This window comes from Mus caroli, chromosome 8 (assembly GCF_900094665.2).
Source record: "Mus caroli chromosome 8, CAROLI_EIJ_v1.1, whole genome shotgun sequence".
NCBI classification, from domain to species: Eukaryota; Metazoa; Chordata; class Mammalia; order Rodentia; family Muridae; genus Mus; species Mus caroli.
Window position 1 is genome coordinate 82,523,567 of NC_034577.1, and position 25,792 is coordinate 82,549,358.

The 25,792-nt window shown below is 39.6% G+C and overlaps 1 protein-coding gene across 11 annotated transcripts in view; it reads left to right on the forward strand.

The window, feature by feature from the left end:
* Chd9 (chromodomain helicase DNA binding protein 9) overlaps positions 1 to 25,792 on the forward strand; it is a 221,387-nt gene that overhangs the window by 158,170 nt on the left and 37,425 nt on the right. For all 11 annotated transcript variants that reach the window (XM_029480612.1, XM_029480617.1, XM_029480616.1 and 8 more), the window contains 12 exons: positions 1,413 to 1,589; positions 3,775 to 3,918; positions 4,012 to 4,267; positions 5,429 to 5,639; positions 8,573 to 8,768; positions 12,347 to 12,514; positions 13,841 to 14,020; positions 15,998 to 16,108; positions 18,035 to 18,231; positions 18,682 to 18,881; positions 22,255 to 22,414; positions 23,005 to 23,094. In XM_029480612.1, coding sequence (XP_029336472.1) covers positions 1,413 to 1,589; positions 3,775 to 3,918; positions 4,012 to 4,267; positions 5,429 to 5,639; positions 8,573 to 8,768; positions 12,347 to 12,514; positions 13,841 to 14,020; positions 15,998 to 16,108; positions 18,035 to 18,231; positions 18,682 to 18,881; positions 22,255 to 22,414; positions 23,005 to 23,094 — 2,090 coding nt within the window. The remainder of the gene's footprint in view (positions 1 to 1,412; positions 1,590 to 3,774; positions 3,919 to 4,011; positions 4,268 to 5,428; positions 5,640 to 8,572; positions 8,769 to 12,346; positions 12,515 to 13,840; positions 14,021 to 15,997; positions 16,109 to 18,034; positions 18,232 to 18,681; positions 18,882 to 22,254; positions 22,415 to 23,004; positions 23,095 to 25,792) is intronic.

Here is a 25,792-nt window from a genome sequence, read left to right on the forward strand (position 1 = left end):
TTTTATGTGAGTACACTGTAGCTGTCTTCAGACACACCAGCAGAGGGTGTCAGATTTCATTACTGATGGCCATGAGCTACCATGTGGTTGCTGGAAATTGAAATCAGGACCCCTCGAAGTGCAGTTGATGCTCTTAACCACTGAGCCATCTTCTCTCCAGCTCCCACAGTCAGAGATTCTTAACCTCATCCCGTCCCCTTACTTGCTTCTTGTTGGGAGTAAGATCTTATAGTCAGTTTCCAGACTGTTGTCTGCCCCAGTCCCTCAGCCTTCTTCACTGATTGCAGCTACTCTGTCCTTGATGTCATCTGCATGCTATCAAGCATCCCTTAGGCCCTTGGTGCTGGCTACTTTTGCCTGGGACGAATTCTTCCAGATATACAGATATCAGCACAGGTCTTTGCTTGTGTGTCATCTCCCAGCACATTCTCCCTGTTGTCCTTTGGAAGACCACAATGATGTCACCGGACTCACTGCTTTCTTACTAGTGGTGTCCTATAGTAGGAGCATGAGCATCTAGGTCCTACGTGGATAATACTTTGTTTTACTTTCCTTTATATCTCCAGCAACTAGAAAAAGACCAGTACATAGATAATCAATACTGAATAATTTACACGGCTTTTATAATACTCATAATTTGTTTGCTTTTGTAAATGTGAATTCATATATATAAATATTAAACATTAGTACTAAAATCTCCTTGGCCAGATTTTATAATGATCATGTTTAAAATTGACTTATTCTCCCCTCACCCCCTTTTAACCCTGAAACAGTCTTACTATGCAGCCCTGCATGGTCTGGAACTCATTATGCAGACTAGTATGGCTTCTAACCCACAGAGATCTGCCTGCTTCTATCTTCTTGGTGCTGGGGTTAAAGATGTCCGCCACCACACCCAGCTTCTATTCTTTTCTTGAGACATTCTACTAGGATATAGTTATTTGTGCTTAAATAATACACATGTGTAGTCATGCCGGGGTCCGGGGTGGGGGACACATCTTAGATTTCACCCTCAGGAGCTCCATTCAACCTTTGAGGCTAAGGTTTGTCTTTGTCCTGGAGCTGACTTAGGCTAGACTGCTTGGTCTTCTGTCCCTAAGGCCACCTCCTGACTCCACTGCCTGGTGACACCACATTGAGCACCTACACTTTTTATGTAGGTGCTGGGAATTGAGCTGAGGTTCGTTCTTTCTGAAGCTTACAGAAGCAGCCCTCTACCAACCAAGTTCCCCTCCCAGCCTCATAGGCAGGGTTATTGAACAGCTATATAATATATTTCTAGTAATGAATGTTTTAAGTGTCTGTGTATGTAAAAATATCAATGAAAAATAGCTTATAACCTGTTCTATTTTTATGCCATAATAAAAAAGTGGACTTAAGGCATTCTTCATTCATTGTTTGGTACCTTCTAGGGGCGCATCATCCGAGGAGCGTACCGGTTCCAAGCCATCATCACTACCTTTGAAATGATTCTTGGGGGCTGTGGAGAACTTAATGCAATTGACTGGCGATGTGTGATTATTGATGAAGCACACAGGTTAAAAAATAAAAATTGTAAACTCCTGGAGGGTTTGAAACTCATGAATCTGGTAAGAAACTTAAAGTATCATTTTGACTTAGTTATCTAGCTAGGTAGAAAAGGACACGGCGATTCAAAACTAATGCTAAAATGTTGTTTTGAATTTTTATAGAACTGGTATTTTAAATCCTATCTTGCTAATTGAGATATTTTGCTTATTTGGCCTTAATTAGCATTTGTTATAAAGCTGTACCACTTTCTAAGATAAGATTTAATTATTTATAAAATTAAAAGAAGAGGGCCTGAGAGATGCTGCAGCAGGTAAGAGCACTCTGCTCTTGCAGAGATGCTGTTTGGTAAGCAGCACCCACATGGGCTCCCAGCCATCACCAACTCTAGTTCGGGGGCCTCCCACTCCTACTGTAGCCTCTGTAGTACTAGACCTGCATTTGGTACACATACATTCAGGCAGATACTCACACACCAAATCACAATCAATAGAGGAGACCTGTAGATATGAACCATTGAAAAGAAAATAAGGCCACAAAATTTCAAACCTTAAATTCCTTTATAAAAAGCCATTTCTCATGCTACATCAAGGAAACGTCTCTTTGCAACAGATGGAGACCATTACAGAAAACCATAACCTATCAAAATGCAGAGTTGTGGAGCCTCAACAGACATACATCTACAATAGAACCCCTGAATCTGAGGCTCAGAGATCAGTGTGGAAGAGGGGTTGGAAAAATTATAAGAGCCAGAGAAACAGGGCATTTGCTTTAAGATTGTATCTCCTAGGAATATCAGAAGCTACACCTGAACAGCCTTACCAACATGACTGCCGAAACATGAGCTGAACAAGAACAACACTAGATGTGCTAAAGCAGATGGGGAAGGACCCCAGGCCTCAACCATACACGAATGATTATAGGCAACTAAAGAGTGGTGAGGGTGGGAGCAGTGGTCTTCTGCAGGGAAGAGCACAGCAGTTGGTTCTCCTGTACCAAGTGGTCAGCCCAGAAAACATACATACAAGTAGCATTAGATAGAAAAAGCAAATTGTATAATGAAAAACTTGGCCATGGATTTGAAGAAGAGCACAGAGAGACATGGGAGGGTTTGGAGGGAGGAAAAGGAATGGGAAAATGGTGTCGTTACTACTTTATCTCAAAAAATCAAGGAAATAATTTAAGAGGAAGTCAAATTTCCAAACTTCTCCTGTCATCTATGATAGAAAACTGAGCCTATCTTCCTCCAGGACATAGAATCAGAGGGCAACCCGGATGAGTTCTCGCCTTCCATCGTGTGGATTCTAGGGGCCGAACTCAGGCTGTCCCCCTAGGCTTCAAACACCTTCACTCTCTGAGCCATCTGACCAACCTAAAAGCCCAACTCTATATGTTCATGGAATTGCTCTAAATAATAGTGGAGGTCCTTAAGCTCAGATCACTGTTTGCATGTTTGCTTCTTTAAAATGCAAGTGTTTGCAACATTTTTAAAATGACTGTCACATAATTAGTGCATCAGGACTAGAGCAAATCAGCATAATGACATCCAATAAAAACTAGAGTCTCTTTTTCCTTGTGTACGTGAACCCCAGATCATCTCACTCCAGTATTTACATTTATTTGTCTGTCTTTTGAGACCAATCTTATCAGATATATAAATATTATTTAGATATAAATATATGGAGATGTGAAAATAAGTTTGGGAGATTGTTATCAAATCACATTTTTGTATGTTATTAAAATTCTTATTTTCTCTTAAATTTTGATGTAGTTCTACAATCAGAAGTATATTCAGCCATTTATTTATTTGGATTATAAAACTTCAGTGACTCAACAGTATGCTTTTCTGTGAAGAACTGAATATCAATATCTAGATTTCAAAAATGAACTTCCTTTGATTCAAAAGTTTCCACACTGGTTATTGAGTTCAAAGAGATAGATAACCGTTTTGTTCTTTGAAACCCTTAAAATATGGTTTTTCAAATGTTTAGAACTTTTACAACCACAAATAGGTAAAAAACAAACAAAACAAAAAAACAAAAAAAAACACAGACAGTGGTCAGTTGCAAGATTGATAAAAAATTGTTTTGATTTACTGAATAGTACATTGCTGAATATCATGGGAATATTGTTACATTTGAATCAACTTGTGGTCAGGAACTACTTACTTGCTTGTGGTGCAGTCATATCAGCTTCCATTTCACTTTAATCCCAAAGCATTTACTTAGTTGTTCTTATTTTCTGTAGGAACACAAGGTGCTCTTGACTGGCACTCCTCTCCAAAACACAGTCGAGGAACTGTTCAGCCTTCTTCACTTTCTTGAACCCTTAAGGTTTCCATCTGAATCAACATTCATGCAAGAGTTTGGAGACCTGAAAACAGAGGAACAGGTGTTCTGTTGTTTTTTGTAAATAAGTACAAATCTTATTATACTTTCTATGATAATTAGATGCATATGTGATATTTCTCTCATGCTTTTTCAGGTACAGAAACTTCAGGCTATCCTTAAACCAATGATGCTGAGACGATTAAAAGAAGATGTGGAGAAGAAATTGGCACCCAAGGAAGAGACTATTATTGAAGTAGAGCTTACCAACATTCAAAAGAAATACTATAGGGCTATTTTAGAGAAGAACTTCTCATTTTTATCCAAAGGAGCTGGACAAACAAACGTACCTAACTTGGTCAATACCATGATGGAGCTCAGGAAATGCTGCAATCATCCGTATCTTATCAAAGGTAGCTAAAAGGAGCCACAGCAGACATCCCTTTCCAACAGTAATCAACAAAAACCAAAGCTCTCCTGTTTGCAGCTCCAGGTGTTACTGCTTTCTTAGGCTGTTCTGAGAGCTTACAAGCATCTCCGTCTGTGTCAGAGGCAGTGTGACTCTGTCCACTTTGAGCACACCAAGTCACGACGTTGAGTTCACTCTGTCTTGGAGAATCCTCCCATCAGTGGTCATAAAGACAAACATATCTTTAAGTGTCTGCATTTACAATGTTTTCCTGGTTTCTTTTCAGTCTACATATCTAGTTAGTGTTTCAGATTTTTGTCCTAATGATGCTTTGCACGGTCTTGTTGGGTTCTCTACCAAAGTTCCCTTTGTACATGTTTGAGTTTGTTTACTTATCCTAGATAACCCGCAACGCTGTGGAATCCTCATACTGCCGTGGCTATAAAGGCTGGGGAAAGAACACAGAAAGCTCCTTGATTCTTGTCTAGAGTCTAAGGAGGAAGTGTAGCAAAGACCTAACAGGGCTTCCTTTTTGATATTTTCCTGTTTCTTTATTTTAGTGGCTAACATTCACATCTAGATCAATTATAATCATCCTTTAGTTATACCCAAAAATTAAGATTTTTTTAAAAATAGTATCCATTTGTTTAAAAATACATGCATGTTTCAAAGTATGTGTATTTATTTCTTTGCTTTAGAGCCACGATTATTTTGTTTTATTTTGGTTTTGGGGGTTTTCTTGTTTCTTGTGTTAGGTTTTGGGGTGATTTGGGGTGAGGTAGGAGGACATGGTAAGGTCTTCCTGGTAGTGCCTGGCTGGGATCAGATTCCCAGCCATCTTCCTGCTTTACCTTTCCATGATCCTGCGTGCCCTGCAGACAAGGAGTTCTGTTACTCCTTCCTAGAAGCACTCATTAGCAGACACAAATCTACATAACACTTTAAAAGACACGTAAGACATTATCTATATCTTCCTGAAAGTAACAGTGTCATGTTAGTGGAGGGTAAGATACAAACTTAAATAATTCTAGTAGAAGCAGAGCAGTTTCACTGGAGAGTTGTGCATTACACAAGTCCAGAAGAGTCCCAGTTCTGAGTTAACCTGCAGTGGCTGGAAGCTGCAGATAGTTTTTATTGCTCTCTTCATGGCTTCCTTCCTGCACAGGTGCTGAGGAGAAAATACTTGGAGAATTTAGAGATACATACAATCCATCTGCCTCTGATTTTCATCTGCAAGCAATGATCCAATCTGCTGGTAAACTGGTCCTCATTGATAAGTTACTTCCCAAAATGAAAGCCGGCGGCCATAAAGTGCTGATCTTCTCTCAGATGGTCCGCTGCCTTGACATCCTGGAAGACTACCTTATCCATAAGAGGTACAGAGGCACACTGTGTGGTTTGCCTGGCTCATAGACTTTGGGGCCACGTTTATATTTCTGTTTTATTTCATAGAAATAATTAGAACTTGCTTACACTTTAGTCTTTGCTGATTGTTCAATATCGATTTGTTATTCTGTTTCAGTTTTTGGTTCATGACAATATGAACATTGAATTTAACTTAATCAGTATTTTATATAAACAAATATAGCATATATAGAATATTTTATGAGAATATCAGAGATTCAATTTCATAGCAGTATATTATAAAAGGAAATCAAAAATTTCATTGTTGATTTTGTTTATTTGTTTTTGTTCTTCCTTCCTTGTTTGTTTGTTTTAGACAAGGTTTCTGTGTAGCTCTGGCTGTCCTGGAATTCACTCTGTAGTCTAGGCTTACTTCGAATTCAGAGATCTGCCTGCCTCTGAAGTGCTAGGATTAATGGCATGTGCTACCACCATGTGGCTTTAACTGTTGATTTTAATATGAAAGATTTTGATCACTTTACCTAAATAAAGTGATATTAGTTGATATAATATGATTATATAGTTCACTGTTATTGCTAGTTACTTTGTGTAGTGTGTATTATGTATGTGGGGGTATCTCACTGATTGTCTAGAGTGCCTGGCTTCTTAGCCCCAGCCATCCTCCGGTCTCCTCCTCCCAGCCCTGATCACAGGCACACGGTGCTATTCCTGGATGTCACTTTCCCATAGATCCTGGGGATTGAAAGTCAGGTCCTCAAGTGTGCATGGCAATCACTTTCCTAAGTGAGAAAACCTGCCAGGCTGCACTGTGACTCTGTTTACTCCTTGGCAGTGCTGTAGTTTGAAGTTGAGGTCCTGCATTTCTGGGCCGTATTTCCACTTAAATGAACTCATAGTAAAATGTGTACTGCTTTCAACTTTACCACATGAGATTATTAAATCACAATATTGCCTTTAAAAATTCTTATATTTTCTTTTTAACCTTTATTTATTATTCATGCATATCATCTGTGTATGAGTTTATGTGCACCACATGCGTGCAGGCACCCACGAAGGCCCTGGAATTAGAGGCACTGTGAGCCACCTGATGGAGGAGGGGTGCTAAGAATCAAACCTGGGTCTTCTCAAAAAGCAGCCAAAGCTGTTAACTGGGGGCAGGAGGTGGGAGAGACTTGTCTCCGTTTTCTTGATTGCCTTGTATAAAGAACTTTTATGAGGAGATAAATCTGTGAAAACGGTTTCAAATAGTGAATTTTATGGCAAATCCTCAGGGTTTTTTGTCTTTTTTTTTTTTTTAACATTATGAGTAGTGACACTAGAAGTTATACTGTTTTATACTGAAACACTAGAAAATATGTAGAAAGAAAGGAAGCATAGGAAATACCATTTACGTCCCTGTGACAGCCTCTGAAATGATATGCATATGTCTTGCAATTAAAAAGTTGAATGTTGGCCAGGTGGTGGTGGGTCACACCTTTAATCCCAGCACTTGGTCGGCAGAGGCAGGCGGATCTCTTAGTGCAAGGCCAGCCTGGTTCCAGAACACCAGAGCCACACAGAGAAACCCTGTCCCAAAAAGTAAAAACCATCCCCAATGAAGGAGCTAGAAAAAGTACCCAAGGAGCTGAAGGGGTTTGCAGTCCCATAGGAGGAACAACAATATGAACTAACCAGTACCCCCAGAACTCCCTGGGACTAAACCACCAATCAAAGAAAACACAGGGAGGGACTCATGACTCCAGCTGCATATATAGCAGAGGATGGCCTGTTGGTCATCAATGGGAGGAGAGATCCTTGGTCTGTGAAGGTTCTATGCCCCAGTATAGGGGAATGCCAGGGCCAGGAAGCAGAAGTGGGTAGGTTGGGGAACAGGGGGAAGGGGAAGAAGATGAGGGATTTTCGGAGGAGAAACTAGAAAAGGGGATAACATTTGAAATGTAAATAAAGAAAATATCTAAAAAAAATAATATATATAAAAAGTAAAAACAAACAAAAAAGTTGGAAAGAGTAACAGACATTTTTAATTGGATATTTTATTTATTTACATTTCAAATGTTATCCCCTTTCCTGATTTCCACCCCCAGAAAACCCCTATCCCATTCCCCCTCCCTCTGCTTCTATGAGGATGTACTACCACCCACTCCTGCCTCCCTACCCTTGCATTCCCCTACACTGGGGCATCGAGCCTTCACGGGACCAAGAGCCTCTTCTGCCATTGATGCCCTACAAGGCTATTCTCTGCTACATATATGGCTGGAGCCATGGGTCCCTCCATGTGTACTCCTTGGTTGATGGATTAGACCCTGGGAGCTCTGGTTGATGGATCTTGTTGTTCTTCCTGTGGGGTTGCAAACCCTTTCAGCTCCTTCAGTCCTTTCTGTAACTCCTCCACTGGGGACCTCGTGATCAGTTCAATAAAAGACATTTTAAATGGTTGTTTTGTATAAGGACTGTAGAGACTTGTACAACATTCCAGTTCATCCTCTGCAGACACTGCTGTAGTAACTGAGAGGATTCATGAGGGGACACTCACAGCTTCCTGTGTTGTCCTGTCAAAGTTATCATTAAGTGACATCAGCAGCCTAGGGATGTGAGTGGTGTCTCATTATGCAGATTTCCTATTTTGTTTGTTTTTGCAGCAGTGTAAATCAAATCAGTGTTTCTGTTCACACAAATCAGTGTGCAAGTGTTCGACCCTTGTGCCACAGTGCCCAGGTTCCAAAATGGGGTTTTAGCAATATAAAATATGTGCATCTAGGAATGCAGACATTTGTATCTTTACGTTACCATGAGTTTCAAATGCAGAAAATATTTAAGATGCTGTTGCTTTTTAATTTTATATCAGATGTAGTGCGGTACAGGGAAGATGACTTTGCCATTGCTAGACTATATCTTCTTTTTCACTATACTCAACATTTAAACTTACTGCTTTTCATTTAAATAGATATTTATATGAGCGAATTGATGGTAGAGTCAGAGGAAATCTTCGACAAGCAGCCATAGATCGATTTAGTAAACCTGATTCAGATCGATTCGTTTTCCTCCTGTGTACCCGAGCTGGTGGTCTGGGCATCAACCTAACTGCAGCAGATACATGCATCATTTTTGATTCTGATTGGAATCCTCAAAATGACCTCCAGGTAATACATTTCTTGGTTAACAAGGAAGGTAATTTTTTAAAAATTCCATGTTACTTTTTTTTGGTGATCCTCATATTTTTATATAGACAGATTAATGTGTTTCTCTAAGAAACATCTGTGTATAATGAAATTATTTTGTCATTTAATGATAATAAAATACACCTTTTAGTGTTCCTTACTAACTTATGAAAATATCTAATAATTAAATACAGTATTTGTCTTCTTTAAGATATGGGTAGGCCATGTGTGAGTGTGCATGCTTCTTACTCCAGCTCTTCTGAGGTTGAAGCAGGGAGATTTCTGAGTTCGAGGCTGGCTTGAACTATATAGCCAATTCCAGGCCAGTCAAAGCCATGTAGTGAGACTTTGCCTCAAAATAAAACAAAACAAAAAAAGCCCTAAATCCCACAATAATATAATAAAATAATACATGGGGGAAAGTAAAATATGGGCATGATCCCCTAGCTCAGGAAAGGGTTCCCTCTAAGAGTGATGTCCTAGGCTTGAATTCTATCTCAGCCTCCCCCAAAAGATCATATACACATGAGACTTAAACTCTACCTCTAATTATAACTTACAATAAAATTAAAATTTCAGAATTTACATGTTTATCCTAATGTAATATAGGCATCATATAGTATATGTAAAATTGAGCCATAATACACCTATGTACAAAATACTGTAGACATTGAAGGCATGAAAGCTACGCCTTTCTATGGGCTTCATAGAAACAAGAATATTAAGAATGTTTGGGGGTCAAGAGATAGCTTAGTGGTTAAGGTTACTTGCTGTTTTTCCAATGGACCCGTTTTTAATTTTTATCAGCCATGACATCTTATAATTCTCTGTAATAGTTCCATGGAAACTGACGCTCTCATTTGACCTCTGAGAATAAGAGGCATGTACATGAGACACACACAAGCAGGCAAAAACATACATATATAAATAAAATAACCAATGGTGAGAGCGATGAAGGCTGGGTGTGGCTACACACATCTTTCATCCCAGCACTCTGAGGCAAAGGCAGGCAGAACTCAGAGTCAAAGGTTAACCTGATCTACACAAGTCCCAAATAGCCAGGGCTACACAAAACATGCCATCTCAACAACAAGTGACAAAAAAGGCTCAAATTCTGCTGAAAACACATATTTAGGAAAGAATATGAAATGAGAATAAATTATACATGAAACTTGTTTTTTATTCATGATAGTCTTAATTATTCTGTAATTTGTAGTAATACTTTAAATAGCTATGAAATATAAATTATTAAGGATCAGTAAGCTTAATAAGATAACTTTTTAGATTTATTTATATTATTTTATGTGTATGAATGTTTGCCTCTGTGTATGGAGGTATACCATATGGGTACCTGTGCTCTCAGAAGAGAGTGTGGGATCCTATGGGACTGGAGTTAGGGGTTGCTGTAAGCCATTATGGGACCTTGGAAGGTCCTCTACAAGAGGTTCATGGGCTCATAGCCACAGAGCCATCTCTCCAGCACCACGGTAACATTTAAAATTGATTGTTTTTTGAGTAATCTCATTCAAAATATCAGAAATGTATTTAAGATTAATGCATAGATTAAATCAATCTCTTCATATAGAAGGACACAGTATTTTTCACTCTATACGTTACATAGTATTTCTTCCACACTCATTTTAATTAGCTTACATTATACACAATGGGCTTCCATATGGCAGTCTCATACATGGGAATATAAAGTGGATTTTGTGTTTTGGTTGTATTCATCCCCCAGGGTTCTCTGTTGTCTTCCTCCCTCACTGGGACCCTTCGTCCTCCAGCCAGATCCCTCTATCTTCACAGCTTTCTGCTTTGATTTTGGTGCTCCAATAATTGTAATGGGTGAAGAGTGATCTACAGGATCATAACACCTTATCAGTAGCTATATCAGAGAAGAAAATGTTTCCTCCTCCCAGCATCCTTAACTTGCTTCTAATCCTCAGGGAAGAGGGGAGCCTCAGCTTCAGGGAGTTGCTTCAAGCAGCTTGCTTTGCCTAGAGATCCTTGGGGAGGGCTGAGGATGCTTGAGTTCCTGCTGCTTCCTTGGGTAAATGCTAATGGGCTCTGTCACATGCAAGTCTGTTGCAGTGGTTGCACCTACACTGCCTTCATGAGTCCTCCAGCCATATCAAGCACAGAAGACAGTGGTCTGCAACACTGTACTCTGTCCAAACTTCTTATTTACAAGCACAGCATCAATATCCGCAGAAGTTATCCATTTTATCTCTGCATTGCACTGTACATGCTAGGCCAGGGCTGTGCCACTGAGCTGTGCTCTTAGTCTCTTTCCTGTTGAGGTGGAGGCCTCACTGTGTTGGCCTCAAAGCATTTATTAACTGCTGTGCCTTTGAGATGAGCAGAATGGGACTAATGTTGAGGAGATAGACTATATATTCCGTAGACTCCTTGAAATAAGGATTTATTCCACATGTCAAGGTTAGCAGGAACTCAATATATATATAAAGTCACCCAAGGCTGCGGTCACCTCAGTCTCCAGTTCAGGGTTTTTAAATTCCAGGGTGGATATTCTTTACCACATTTTTGGGACCAGAAATGTTCTAAGTTTCAAATATTTTATATTTCATAAGATTTACAAAATTTTGGGGCCTAAGTATAAATATTGAAATTCATCTCTATTTCAAATACACCCCATAACACAACTCGAGGGTGGTTTTAAGTAGCTTATGAGTTTTGATGCAGGGTAAGTGTAGACATTTCCACTTAGCTTTTCATATTTATGCTCAGAAATTTTCAGGTTTTTAAATTTTATTATGTTTTTTATTATTATCATTATTTTTAGATATTTTGTTCTAGTTTGAGTCATTCGGTATCCATGGTTGGTCTGGAACTCACTATGTAGATTAAGCTAGCTCACAGAGGTCTGCCTCTACTTCCCAAGTGTTAGAATCAAAGGCATATACCATCATACCCAGCATGATTTCTTCTTTATTCTGGACTTGTTTTGTTGTTTGTTTGTTTGTTTGTTTTGGGGAGTGTCAGGGGTGGGGTAGGGGTGAGCATCCTAGTATTGTGGTCAGGCTGATCTAAAACTTGCTATGTAGCCTACACAGACCTCAGACTGAAAGTCCTCCTGCTTCAGCCGCCTACAAGCAGAGATAACAAAGGAACTGCTGTATTCAGCTAAGATTTTGGATTCCTTAGGGTCACCAAACCATATCCCCATTAAAATACAGTAATCCAGGCTGGCAAGATGGTTCAGTGGATAAAGACATTTGCTGCCCAGCTTTGCAGCCTGAGTTTAATCCTCAGGGCCCACATAGTAGGAAAGAACTCTCTCAGAGTTGTCCTCTTACCTCTATATGTGATCCTTGGCACACCCTTGCCCACATGCGCACATTCACAGAAAAGTAAATGCATTGATTAACTTAATCCAAAACATAATGACCCATAAGGAATCTATAAGAACAGCCTTAAAATCTAATTTACTGCCAATAGTGGATTCTTCCTCATCATAGTAAAAAATTCTCATATACTTTATTATTCTCTATCTATAGTTCACTCTCAATAGATAATCTATAACTTTTTATTTTCTGTAGGCCCAAGCTCGTTGCCACAGAATTGGTCAGAACAAAGCAGTTAAAGTCTACAGATTAGTAACTCGAAACTCCTATGAGAGAGAGATGTTTGACCGAGCCAGCTTGAAACTGGGCCTAGATAAAGCCGTGCTACAGAGCATGAGTGGAAGAGACAGTAATGTCAGCGGTGTACGTATACTTTTTGTTTTAGCGTGGGGTTCCGCGTTACTTTAATTTTCTCTGTCTCACTCGTGTTTTGAAAACAGGAACATCTAACAGTATTCTGTGCACAGGGCGTTTTCAGACTGGAGAGCTGCCTGGTACGTTTGAGTGCTGTTTGTTCTGTATATGTAGCTTCAGAACTGCCGGACCTGAAGAGTCTTTCCAAAACAGAAATGTTTTCCCATCTTCCGAGGATATCTGTATCATGACACAGCAGGAGAATCCATAAAGTTTTTCAGTTATTAAAAATGACTAGTTACCAGCACTGGCTTCATTCTTTTATTAATTTTGGGTTATGGATTTGTTTGCCATTGTTTGTGGTATTTTGCTTAATATAGAATCAATAGAACTATAATGGAGATTACTTGGCCATTAGGCATTAGTTTGCTTGAAACCATTTTAGTTAAGTGGTAATCATATCCTTAAAACAAAAAAATAGTCAATACCTTCCAAATAATATTTTAGTTAATTTTTTCTCACATGTGGCCCAAGCCCAAAATAAGACATTGAATGTTTTTAGTATTGTATAGGGGTAATTCCATATTTCATTTTGTGACCTTTAAAATACTATCACTTCTAAAATGACTTTTTTTTTGACAGTTACAACAAATGTCTATAAACCCTAGCACGTAGTGCCTATTTAGGGAACATTTAGGTAAATCGTAAAGTCTGAAAAATTCTCACATTCATTACAACTGATGAACAATTAGCTGTTCGATAAACAGGTTGCTTAGCCACCATCCCATTATTAAATATATGGCTATCACTACACAGGTTGTGAGTGGTTTCAAAAATAGCTTTAAATAGTAAAAGCCGGTACCCCTAGGTGGATATAACTATTGATGCCCTCTTCACAGGGGCTTCTGTGGTTGACAGAATAAAGAGCTCACTGTTTGTGATGTTGAGAAAGATGCAGTTGGCTCCCAGTGCTTTCTTGGAACTCCTTATGGACATTTTCATTGGAGCAGGCCTCTCTGAAATCCTCAGGCACAGCCATGGTAACCTTAAAGAAGCTGCCTTTGGTTGCAAGGGGATTGGGATTGACTGGTCGAAGTCGTTCCAGAGTGACAATCTCATTGTAGGTAGCATCACAGGCAGCATACTCAATGACATAGAAATCTCCCTTCATCATCCGCACCCGGGCCAGCCACCAACCACAAGGTTCCTGTTCATTGGCTCTCGAATAGACCTCTACTTCATCTCCTTCTGTGATTTCCTTATTGTAGTCAGCTGGAGGTGGTAGTCGGACATCCCCAAAGGGAATCTGTCTCTCACTCTGACTTTTCTATTTAGATTCAGCAGCTTTCCAAAAAAGAAATAGAAGACCTGCTTCGAAGAGGTGCCTATGGAGCCATTATGGAGGAGGAAGATGAAGGCTCTAAATTCTGTGAGGAAGATATTGACCAGATTTTACTTCGTCGTACAAAAACTATCACAATCGAATCAGAAGGACGTGGGTCAACATTTGCTAAGGTAACAACACACAGTGAGGGTCTGCCAGAGGGTCCCTAGCACGGTGGTTCTCAACCTGTGGGTCACAACCCCCACAAAGGTCACATATATCCTGTATATCAGATATTTACACTATAACTCATAACAGCAAAGTTAGAGTTGTGAAGTAACAATAAAATGATTTTATGGCTGGGGTCACCACAACATGAGGAACTGTATTAAAGGGTCGCACATTAGTAAGGCTGAGAACCACTGCTTTAGAATAACAAAACTTACTGAATGAGTCTCTCTATATAGAAAGAGGATTTATTGGCATGACTTTCAGGCTGTGGTCCAGCTAATCCATTAATGGCTGCCTTTCAACAGAAGGTCTAATAGTCCAGTAGTTGTTCAGTGCATGAGGTGGAGTATCTCACCTGGTCCTCAGTATACACTAGAATCCCAAAGAAGTGGGCTCTAAAGCCAGTGAAGGAATGGACTTGTAATGAAAGGTGAGAGCAAGCAAAGAGAGAGAGCTTCCTTCTCCCCCTTCCCTTCCCTTCCCTTCCCTTCCCTTCCCTTCCCTTCCCTTCCCTTCCCTTCCCTTCCCTTCCCTTCCCTTCCCTTCCCTTCCCTTCCCTTCCCTTCCCTTCCCTTCCTTTATTTAGGCTTCCAGGAAAATGTGTGGCCCAGATTGATTGTCTAACGTAAAGATCCGGGTTAGAAGTGGGTGTCCCTACTGCGAATGATTTAATAAAACAAACAAACAAACAAACAAAAAAAAAAACCCAGTTCTCCAGAGGTGTTCCCAGCCAGCCATTTGTGTTAACTCAGGATGCAGTCGAGGTGACACCAGAACAGACATCACAGGATCACGGTCCTCACGCATAACTGGCACTGGTGTTTACATCTTACTTTCCAAAAGTAATATAGTTTGTTTTTCATCTTAGAACAGGCTAAATTAGCTGTCATAACCATGTTCAGGATTTTGTTTTATTTTGTTTTGTTCTAAGAGAGGCTGTCTTATACCCAGAGCATGCTAGGCAAGCAAGCCACTCATTGAGCCTCACATATATACATCCCCTCATATACATATTCACAACCACACACGTGGTGTATTTGTAATTATGTAGAAAAGGTAATCATATTAACTTCAACATATAAGATAGTCTGACACAATTGCTCAGTCGTTAAAGTGCCTGCTATGCAAGTGTGAGGACCCGAGTTTGCATCTCCATTTTCTAGGTTACAAAAAGCAACAACGAAGCAGGGTAAAGTGGCACACACTGTGACTGGTCAGTGACCTGTGAGTAAAAGGGCCCCCACATGCACACAACACACTCATGCACACACATGCATATACACACTACATACATGAAATAAGAAACAAATATGTAACTTAAAATTTTAATTATTTATTTGCTAAAGGGGAGCACAAGTACTGTAGTGCTAGCCCATAAATTAAATTTTTCCATAATTTCTTTTCTTTCTCTTTTTTGCTGTTCCTTTTTGTTTGTTTCTTTAAGACAGGGTCTTTCTACACAACTCTGGCTGTCCTGGAACTTACTAACTAGCTCAGGCTGACCTAAAACAGAGAAATCTGCCTGCCTCTGCCTTCTGAGTGCTGAGATTAAAGACATGAGACATCACACCAGGTTAATTCTACCATAATTTCTTAATGCTCCTGTAGTATTTTAGAAATTATGCCTTTGTCTCATGCAGTTTCCTGCTTATAAAAAAAAAAGATATATCCTTGTTTATTGAAAGCTTTCAAGTTAACCCACAATAGTAACTTGCTTATTTTTGCTCCTAAACTCTAGCCCGTGTTGGCATTAAAAACCTTTTGCCTTAACAAATGATGTTGTCTTTCAGGCCACTGTATTGGAGCATGGCTTAAGTACTTGTACATGTGCCAGATTCAGATACTGTGAACAGTAAATGAAAAGAGATCATCATTTATTTACAATGTTTTACCTTGTCAATGTCTGAGCACTTTCACAGCTTCATTCTATATTGCAGGCAAGCTTTGTAGCATCTGGAAACCGGACGGATATCTCCTTAGATGATCCCAACTTCTGGCAAAAATGGGCTAAAAAAGCAGAACTAGACATAGACACCATCAGTGGCAGAGTAAGTATTTACGAAGGCGACAGCAGGCTGGTTACTGTGTGTAGCAGATGTTCATGTGAGTTTGCATTTCTGTCATTTAGAAAGTCAACCAAACGTTAAAAGATGCTGAGAAAAATGCACCTTAAAATTATTCAAACACAAATCATTTAAAAAGAATAAAAAGGAAACATGGGGAAAAATTGACAATTCTTTCTTACAAAATTCCAATTACTGCATGTAGAAGATATGAGGGAAATGTAAAGTCACCCCCAATCTACAATAATAATAATTCTAGCAGGTAAATCCTTTAAGGAATTTTACAATTAATGGGTTGTTCAGAAAAAAAAATGGGACTGGCGAAATGGCTTAGTGTTTGAGAACACTGGCTGCTCTCCCAAGGTCCTGAGTTCAATTCCCAGCAACCAAATAGTGGTTCACAACCATCTACAATGGGATTAGACTCCTTCTCCTGGCATCATGCAGGTGTACATGCAGACATAGCACTCATATACATGATATATGTATATATAGTCTTTATAAAACGTACAATCTGGGTGTTTCTGTGTTCTCAGTATATGCCTTCTAAAGTACATTAGACAAACAAAAATCTTAGCTTTATACCAGAGACTCTTAAGATTACTTGTCTATAAGTACAGAGCACTGTGTATAAAATAGAATAATAGAATACACCAGGACCTGTCTTCTCTGACCCTGGCTTCCTCTGCTGCTGTGTATTATTTTCTGCCCTGGGGCTTTCCTAAGCATCTGATGTCATCCGGGGCCCCTTGTTTACTTATAATGATATCTCCTACCTTGCAAATTCGAATTCTTTAAAAATTCTTCATACCTTAACTCCCAGCCAGCTTTTGTACTCTTCCTCCCTTGTAAAACATTACATCTCGAGTAATATTTAGTTTAACATGTTTATCTGACTGCCAAACTTTGGATTCCTTTTAAACAGAAACTATCTTAATGACCTTTGTTTCAATAGTACCCACAGTAGAGAAGCAGGCACATGAGTTACAGAGAATGAGCTAAACTGAATTGGCCAGTGGAATCCAGACACTGCCTTGTCTTTACATATTAACATAATTATTTTGTACAGAACTAACTTAATGTTTCTAGACATGAAATGATTTATAACATTTGACCAGCAATTCAGTTCCTGTGCATGTCATTGTTCTTTTGCCTTTAAAATAAAACTTATGTCAAAAAGATTTCTTTAGCTTTATTTATTTTAAAGTTGAAAGCAACCCAAATTAAGTTATTAATCAGCTTTAGGTAAACAAATTGTAAAGTTGAAATCGAGTCTAAAATATATTATGGTTATTGTAAAAGCACAGTAATGTTTATACTAATGACAGAAAATCCCAATTGTTTTTAGTCTATGAATTTAATGACATGAATTATACATGTATCATAACACTTTTTTTTTAAGATTTATTTATTATATGTAAGTACACTGTAGCTGTCTTCAGACTCTCCAGACGAGGGCATCAGATTTTGTTACGGATGGTTGTGAGCCACCATGTGGTTGCTGGGATTTGAACTCAGCCCTATCATAACACTTTTAAGAGAACGTATTTTGGGGACTGGAGAGATGGCTGAGCGGCTAAGAGCACTGACTGCTCTTCCAGAGGTCCTGAGTTCAATTCCCAGCAACCACATGGTGGCTCACAACCATCTGTAATGGGATCTGATGCCCTCTTCTGGCGTGTCTGAAGAGAGACAGTCAGTATACACACATAGATAAAATAAATACATAAGTTCTTTAAAGAAGAGAGAGTATTTTAAGTTGACTTGCTAGGGTAGCAGGTCTGATAGTTACTCAATTTTTCTTTCTAATACTATTTATTGTTTCTGTAATTTAGGAGTTGAAGATTAAAAGGCTTATTGTAAGTAAAATGGTGGAAGTACCTTTCTTAATTGTAAAATTAAACTTTACAGAACAGTTTAGTTATTGACACCCCAAGAATTCGGAAGCAAACCAGACCCTTTAGTGCCACAAAAGATGAATTGGCTGAATTATCTGAAGCTGAAAGTGAAGGAGAAGAGAAACCCAAACTCCGGAGACCCTGTGACCGATCCGGTGGCTATGGGAGGACTGAATGCTTTAGAGTGGAGAAAAACCTACTGGTTTATGGGTAAAATGTTATACTCAGTGTTTGTCATAAAAGATTATATATAAGCTTAAATATTTTCATATGCTATATATAAAGTTACTTATGTAATACTATTTATAAACTTAAATATTTTCAATATTATTAGAATCAACAAAATCTATTTTAAAGTATGCACAATTTCTGTGTTAGCATGTGTTATTTTTCTGTGGTTACACTGTTTTGAGTGAACTGTTCACATCAAGCTCCTCACTCTTCCATGTGCACATTTAGTAATACAAAGCAGACAGTGTCACTGTCGCTGAGTCAGACATTCTCTAAGTCACTAATGCATTCTGCTTTGCTCTACACACAAGAGAAACCATTCGTAAAGCTGTATAATGGCAGAATTCTTGTAGTTCGGGGCCTTTATGCATGAGTTAGGATTTTGCTCAGACTTACCTGAGTATTATCCTAACTGTCCCTTTTCACCAGGTGGGGCCGATGGCGAGAGATCCTGTCTCACGGGCGTTTTAAGCGGCAGCTGAATGAGCATGATGTGGAAGTCATTTGCCGGGCCCTCCTAGCCTATTGCCTCGTTCACTATCGGGGCGATGAAAAAATTAAAGGCTTCATATGGGATCTCATCACTCCCACTGAAGATGGCCAGACTCGAGAGCTGCAGAATCACTTAGGTAAGTGTATTTGTCTCCTTTAAAAAAAAGATCTTGTATAAATAATACTGTATTCTCATGTAAAATTTTAAAGTAACACAGATAGAATTAACGAAGGTAATGTTTACACTCAAAAATCAAACTTCAGTCTATACCAGTATTGTGGACTTGGGTGGGTGGGTGGGTACGCACGCTTATATTACTATTGAATTTGTGTCACTTTGCAAACTCTTGACCTCTCAGTGTATCGCTGTGAGTCCACGTAGCTTTGTCACATTTCTCAACCCTTTCTTAGTATTCCATGATATGGGAGTTTGATAGTTTGACTTGTAGCTTCTTTAATGATAGGCATTTTATCTAGTTACAGTTTGACACAGTTGAAAATAAGCATCAGTTAAAAAACAAAAAAACAAAAACACCTCTGTACACTCCTTCTATTACCTGTGTGTAAACCTTTCTCTATTGATGGTATCTGCATCTTTAGTGCCTTAGATATGATCTTTGGGTCAATCATCCCGTCTCCCGGGATACTGTAAGCACCCGGACCTAGGATGTACTGAATCACAGTCTGCTTTATAGCAATCCTCAGGATTGGTATGCTTTTTGGAGTATGTGAAACAGCAGTAATTAGTTCATTGTCCAAAGTGAAATTCTGTCATTAGTTTGTGCTAGTGTATTTCCTCACGACTTTGCTGACAGAATGTTCATTTCTATATATAATACATTTTTTACCATAAAACAATTGCACTTTCTATAAAAATGAAAAATTACTGTGCTTTTAAAATTATGTTAGAATTTTGTTCCTCAGAATCACAAAATATTTCTTACCCATTGACTATATGCTTGTCCAATGTATGCGGTATGAAAAGACTACAAAAGCTCCTTGAGCCCCACAGCTTTAAATTCCGGCTGGATAGATAGACCCGGGGTATAGATGAATTAATTAAACCGCTACAGCTTGGAAGCAACATTGTGAAATGATGCTGGAGTCATTATACACTTCCCAGTTAGCACAGTACCAAGCATTTGTTTTGGATGAGGAGGTCAGTATAGGAGACAAATCAATTAATTTGAGGAACTAGCATTTAGGTAAAGGTGAAAAAAAATCACGCAAATATGGTTTCACTCTTCTCCTAAAATGCACATATAAAATGAAGAAGGAAATATAAGGGATTAAGCTTGATGAATTCTATAGAACAGAAGACTTCACTTTTCAACAACTTAACTGTAGGACTGGGAATGCTTGGGGAGCTTGTCCAGTGAGTCTCCACTGGAGAGGGAGGACCTTGTGCATCCCCACTTTGAGCATGTTGCTGGTATCTAATGGGGAGATTCTGGGTATACAGAGACAGTTCCTGTCCATGAAGAACCATCTGTCCCCAAATATTAGTAGAGTTGACAAACAACCCCAGTGTAACTAAAAGAGATGTATCCTAGCGGTCTGTGGCATTTTGGGGCCTTACTTTATTTCATGACTAAGACAACCTAGGGAAAATTACCTGTCTTTACTAGATGATTTTACATCAGAATGTACAGTATGAAGAAATTATTCCCTTTCCAGACATGTGTGACATAAGTGACTCCTTACCTTTTAGATAAAGGTAACTAAGAGATTCATGAATTATAGCTATCTTTGACTTATGTCAAAACAATATATGAGTAGTTGAAGAAAAGAATATAGGTGGAACCAACTGGCCATGCATTAATGGTTAAGAATAGCAGAACATGAGAATCCATCCTAGCATGTCATCTACTTCTGTGTATTCTCATATTCCACACTTAAAATACAGGCATGAGCCATCAAAAATAGGGAGACTGAGAGGGGAAATAGCAATAACATTTTGGAACATGGAAGCAAAGGGAGGTGCTGACAACTTTGTTAACCTTGAAACAGTTAATTCTTAGCTTATCGGTTCTAAAAGCCAAAAACTCTGTTGTATTTCACAAAAGAATTTGTGATACCAGGGGCCCCTAAAAACAGACATGAAAAGATTCAGATAGTGATTACAGCTGCTTAAAGGCGCTCAGGTCCCCAATACCCTCAGTCTCTTACAGCCAGAGTTTACACTGACAGAGCCTTTCCTCTGGAGACAGGAAAAGATCAATAGGTATGAGGTGTAACGATTGTAAATAAGTGTGTGCACTGGTCAGGGCAATCCTAGGGGGAAAACTAAAGATTAGATGCAAAGCTAAATATACTGGCTGCAAAAATTCCCACAAATGAACATCATTTGATCCTATACTCACAAGCTCTGCCCATTTCTTCAAAATGAAGTGCATTATTTTGAATGCTAAAAGTAATTTTAAAAAATGAAAACAAGAAAACATTCTTCTAATTTACTCGTTCTGTTAACCAATGAGGTAAAAAAAGAAAGCCAGATGAAGTAGTCAAAGTTGTATCATTAGTAATTTTCAAGAGTTAAGAGTGAAACAAGTCTGACGTGTTGCATTCATAAACTTGAGCTCTTCTGGTCACACTGTGATTCACTACACTCTAGTTAGTTACAGCCGCGGAGCTAAAGGCCCCTGAGTTAGCACGGATGTCCTGCAGATTCTATGACCAGAGTGAAGTACAGGAAAGAAGGTCTGGAAACAACTCAGACTTAGAAACAGATGCCAAGGATTTTAAAAGCACACAGGAGGAAGCGTGGTTTCTGAGATAGACTGGAGAGGAGTGTTTGATTTCTTTCTTTCTTTCTTTCTTTCTTTCTTTCTTTCTTTCTTTCTTTCTTTCTTTTTTTTTTTTTTTTGAGACAGGGTTTCTCTGTATAGCCCTGGCTGTCCTGGAACTCACTCTGTAGATCAGGCTGGCCTCGAACTCAGAAATCCTCCTGCCTCTGCCTCTCGAGTGCTGGGATCAAAGGCGTGCGCCACCACGCCCGGCTCTTGATTTGGTTTTGAGAGTTGTGGTTGATTTCATTTTCTGGAAAGCTGATCAAGTGTGGCACATGTGGTCAACCTGAACAGTGATGGTCTTTTATTCTTTGAAGAAATTCATATAAAACTCTCAAGGACATAAAGATGACCTTAGCTGTCTTAAGGCTAAACCATTCCCTGTTATTAATAAAGCAAATTCTGGAGAGCAAGAGAACAAATACATTTCTCATATCTAGTGAACCTACAGTAAAGGAGGGGGTAGGTTACAGCATCAGAGGACACCAAAGTGAGTATTGTCTCTATTTGTAAAATTGACTTAATTTTTATAAAGCCATCTTGAATTGTGTTTGAGTTGTAATTATCTTAGCACAATTACCGTTAATGTACTAAAGACCTCTGTGTAACCTACAGAGACTCCAGAAAGTCTCCAGCAACCTTCTGCATTCGAAACATCTTTCAAATAATAGCTTTTTCTACAAGGTACTTGTGATTTCCATTGTACTTCTCATCGTTACAGGCCTCTCCGCTCCTGTGCCCAGGGGCCGAAAGGGGAAGAAAGTAAAGACGCAGACAAGCTCCTTTGACATCCAGAAAGCAGAGTGGCTCCGGAAATATAACCCAGAGCAGCTCCTGCAAGACGAGGGCTACAAGAAACACGTCAAGCACCACTGCAACAAGTAGGTCGTGGGGGGCAGCTTTGGGACACTCACGTTCCTGCATGTGCTGGTGCTAACGGAGTCTAGTGAGAGCACAGTCTAAGCTTTTACCTTCATGTGGTGTCTTCACGTATTCATGAAATGTCTTATGTAGTTCTATCAGCAATAAAATTAATCTCCAGATAAGCTTGTCCCTTCCTGGGCATTTAATGATGACCATTATAAAGATCTTTTAGTATCTTCTGTGTAGCATCAGTGATGGCGGTCACTTGATCATACTTAATCATTATTATTAAAAGACTCTGTATGAGCAAGGGGTAGCGCACACACCTGTTCTCTGTCTGCTGGGGAAGGCAATGGCAGGGGACTTCACCCATGAGTTCATAGCAAGCATTTTCTACTCAGCAAGTTTCAGACCAGACAAAGCTGCTTAGCAAATCCTCTCAAACAAGCAGACAGACAAAACAGACCAGAAAGTTAACAAAAGTCTATAGATAATCCCCCACCTTGACTGTTTTTTCTTTAGTGACTTAACATTCTTGTGTCTCCTGTAGTTGGTTGGTTGGCTGATTTATTTATGTATTTGTTTACCTATCTATTTATATTCATAGAGTCCTGCTTCGTGTAAGGATGCTGTACTATCTAAAGCAAGAAGTCATTGGAAATGAGAGTCAAAAAGTCTTTGATGGAGTTGATGCAAGGTAACTTAAATGTTTTTATTTTAAGATTTATTTATTATTATATGTAAGTACACTGTAGCTGTCTTTAGACACACCGGAGGAGGGTGTCAGATCTCATTATGGGTGGTTGTGAGCCACCATGTGGTTGCTGGGATTTGAACTCNGGACCTTCGGAAGAGCAGTCAGTGCTCTTACCCGCTGAGCCATCTCTCCAGCCCCCAACTTAAATGTTTTAATAACACAGTGAAGTGACAGAAAATCACATAGTCAGTAGAGGACAGTCCCCTGTATATAGGGATCCATCCCTGGCCTCTCTTCTGTTACTCTCATCCTTGGTTCTCTTATAAAATGCAGCAGCAAATGTGGGAGTAATGATTTGAAGAATTGTATGTAGCCAGATGGAATTCAGGTAGAAACCAATGAAATCGACAGTTAATTCATCTCTTCAGAAAAGTCTGTGTTATTTTGTCTTCTTTGTGTTATTGGGTTCAAACCCAGGGAGCTTGCTTGTGCCTGCCAGGTGCACTTTACCACCTGTCTATACCTCCAGTCAGGACCAATTTTGAATACTCTCAGGCATTGTGAAACACTGAAGATAAAGACAAGATGAATATTTATCCTTAAGTAGTTTGTGGCAGCAATGAATAGGAATGAGCCTGTGCTTTGCGTGCATGGCTGAGATGCAGAGGAAGCACTCCAGGCTCATCTTGATTCTTCGCTCCAGGCAGTGTGTTTCAGTCTCTCGTCTCTGCAGTTTCTCTTCTACACTTGTACCCACCTTAACCACTCACTCACTCAGCCCCAGCGTCTCAGGAACTAAATGTAAGCCAGCCATCAAGTAGAAGTAACCTCAGCTTCCTTCCCCCCAACTGCACAACCTGAGCTTTCCTGTACTCATTCTCTTCTAATACGGCAGCCACGCGAAACCCAACCACACCCTGGGCTCCCAGGCTCTTGACCTGTGTCTGTGGTACAGACACACGTGCACTTGTAGGCTCGATCCACCCTGTCAACCCCATCAGTGTGACTCTTGATCACTGCTCGGCCTTTCCAACTCACTTGCAGCTTGGGAACTTGTCCTTAGAACTCTGACCTCATATGGCATCTTCGTACCACTCAATTACTAGACATTATCTTTTTGTGCCCCTCCTTTTTTCCCTTATTTAGTTTTATTCCCTAAGATACTAAATTCCTCAACCCCATTGCTTGCCTGTCTCACTGTTTCATGTACCTAGTATAACTTCAGGTTGGGTAAAGCTAAGTTATCTACATACTTCCTGCCTTCCTCTAAGCACCTGAACATGACTAGGAAAACACCCATTATGGGAAATGAATTTATTTCAAAGCCATGAATATTCAAAATTAAAAGGAACGAACAGACTGTTTAACCATGCTGGCTCGGAAACTTCTTTTCTTCCTTACCTGTTTCCTCAAAGCACCCTTTCAACTCACCAACAATGTCTAAAAATGACATGTTTCATAGAAGAACACCACCACTCAAGAGCAGCCTGCATCCATGCTACCTACCTGTCCTTTAGCGACAGTAGACATGCCACTCCTTCGCCAATTCACAGCCTTGGAGCCCTTCTCTACTGTTCATTTAAGAGCCTTACTTCTGACGTAATCTTTCTTTCCTGGGCCCTTCTCTTCCTCGTTCCCCATCCTTCCTCCCGCTTGCGTACACACGTGTTCATATCACTTATGATAAAAGGAAAGGGACTTCCATAGTGTCTATCTCTGTCTTAATGCTTCCCTTCACAACAGACTCCTGGATTTTCTGTTTCTACTTCTTTGTTTGCACTTTTTTATCATCAGCCCATTCTAACATGATTGCACAAAAGTATTTCTTAGCATACACAGTTACACAGTCAATCTTCCTTCTTCCTTCCTTTCTTTCTTTCTTCCTTTCTTTCTTTCTTTCTTTCTATCTTTCTTTTTTCTTTTGTTCTTTCTCTCTTTGCTTCTTAAAATGTTGTCTTTCATAGGTATCCATGGTGCTTCCTCTACCCACCAATTCCTTGCATTCTCCTATATAAGAATTCTCCAGCATTACTGAATCCTGCTCATTGCTGTGATTCTTGAGTCTTCTTCCTCCACCATGAAAGAAAACTTAACTCCTCAGCTCCATGAAAAATGGGCCAAGTGGGCACCTTCCTTCTCTTCTCTAAGTCTCTAGTCTAGCCTCAATTCTCTTTGTAAATTTCCGCTGAGACCCACTCATTGAGTATTCTTGTCTCCACAATCTCTCTACACTCTGTTCTTCAATCAGCAGCTAGAGTGATTTTTTTTCCAAAGCATTGTTACATCTCTTCAAAATGTCCCCCTAAAGCAGAATCCAGGCTCTTGAACCTAAGAGAGCCCACACCTCTCTTACTCCCTTCACTCTGCCCCTTACTCTGGTTCCAGCCACTCTATTGTTTCTGTTCATCCAACAGGTCAAGCTCACACTGTGTTGTTCTGGTCCAAATATGCTTTGTCCAGATCTCCCAAAGAACTGTCCATGTAAGTGGCTCCAGAGTTTGCTCAGCAGATCTGTACACTGTCTGTTCTTCCAGAAGACCCCAGGTTAGACTCTCACCCTTGCAGATCAGCTACAGCACTCCAACTCCAGTTCCAGGGGGTCTGACACCTTCTTCTGGCCACCAAGAGCACACAAATGGTACACAGACAAGCACGCAGGCAAAGCACCTATACACATATAATGGAAATTACAAAAAGA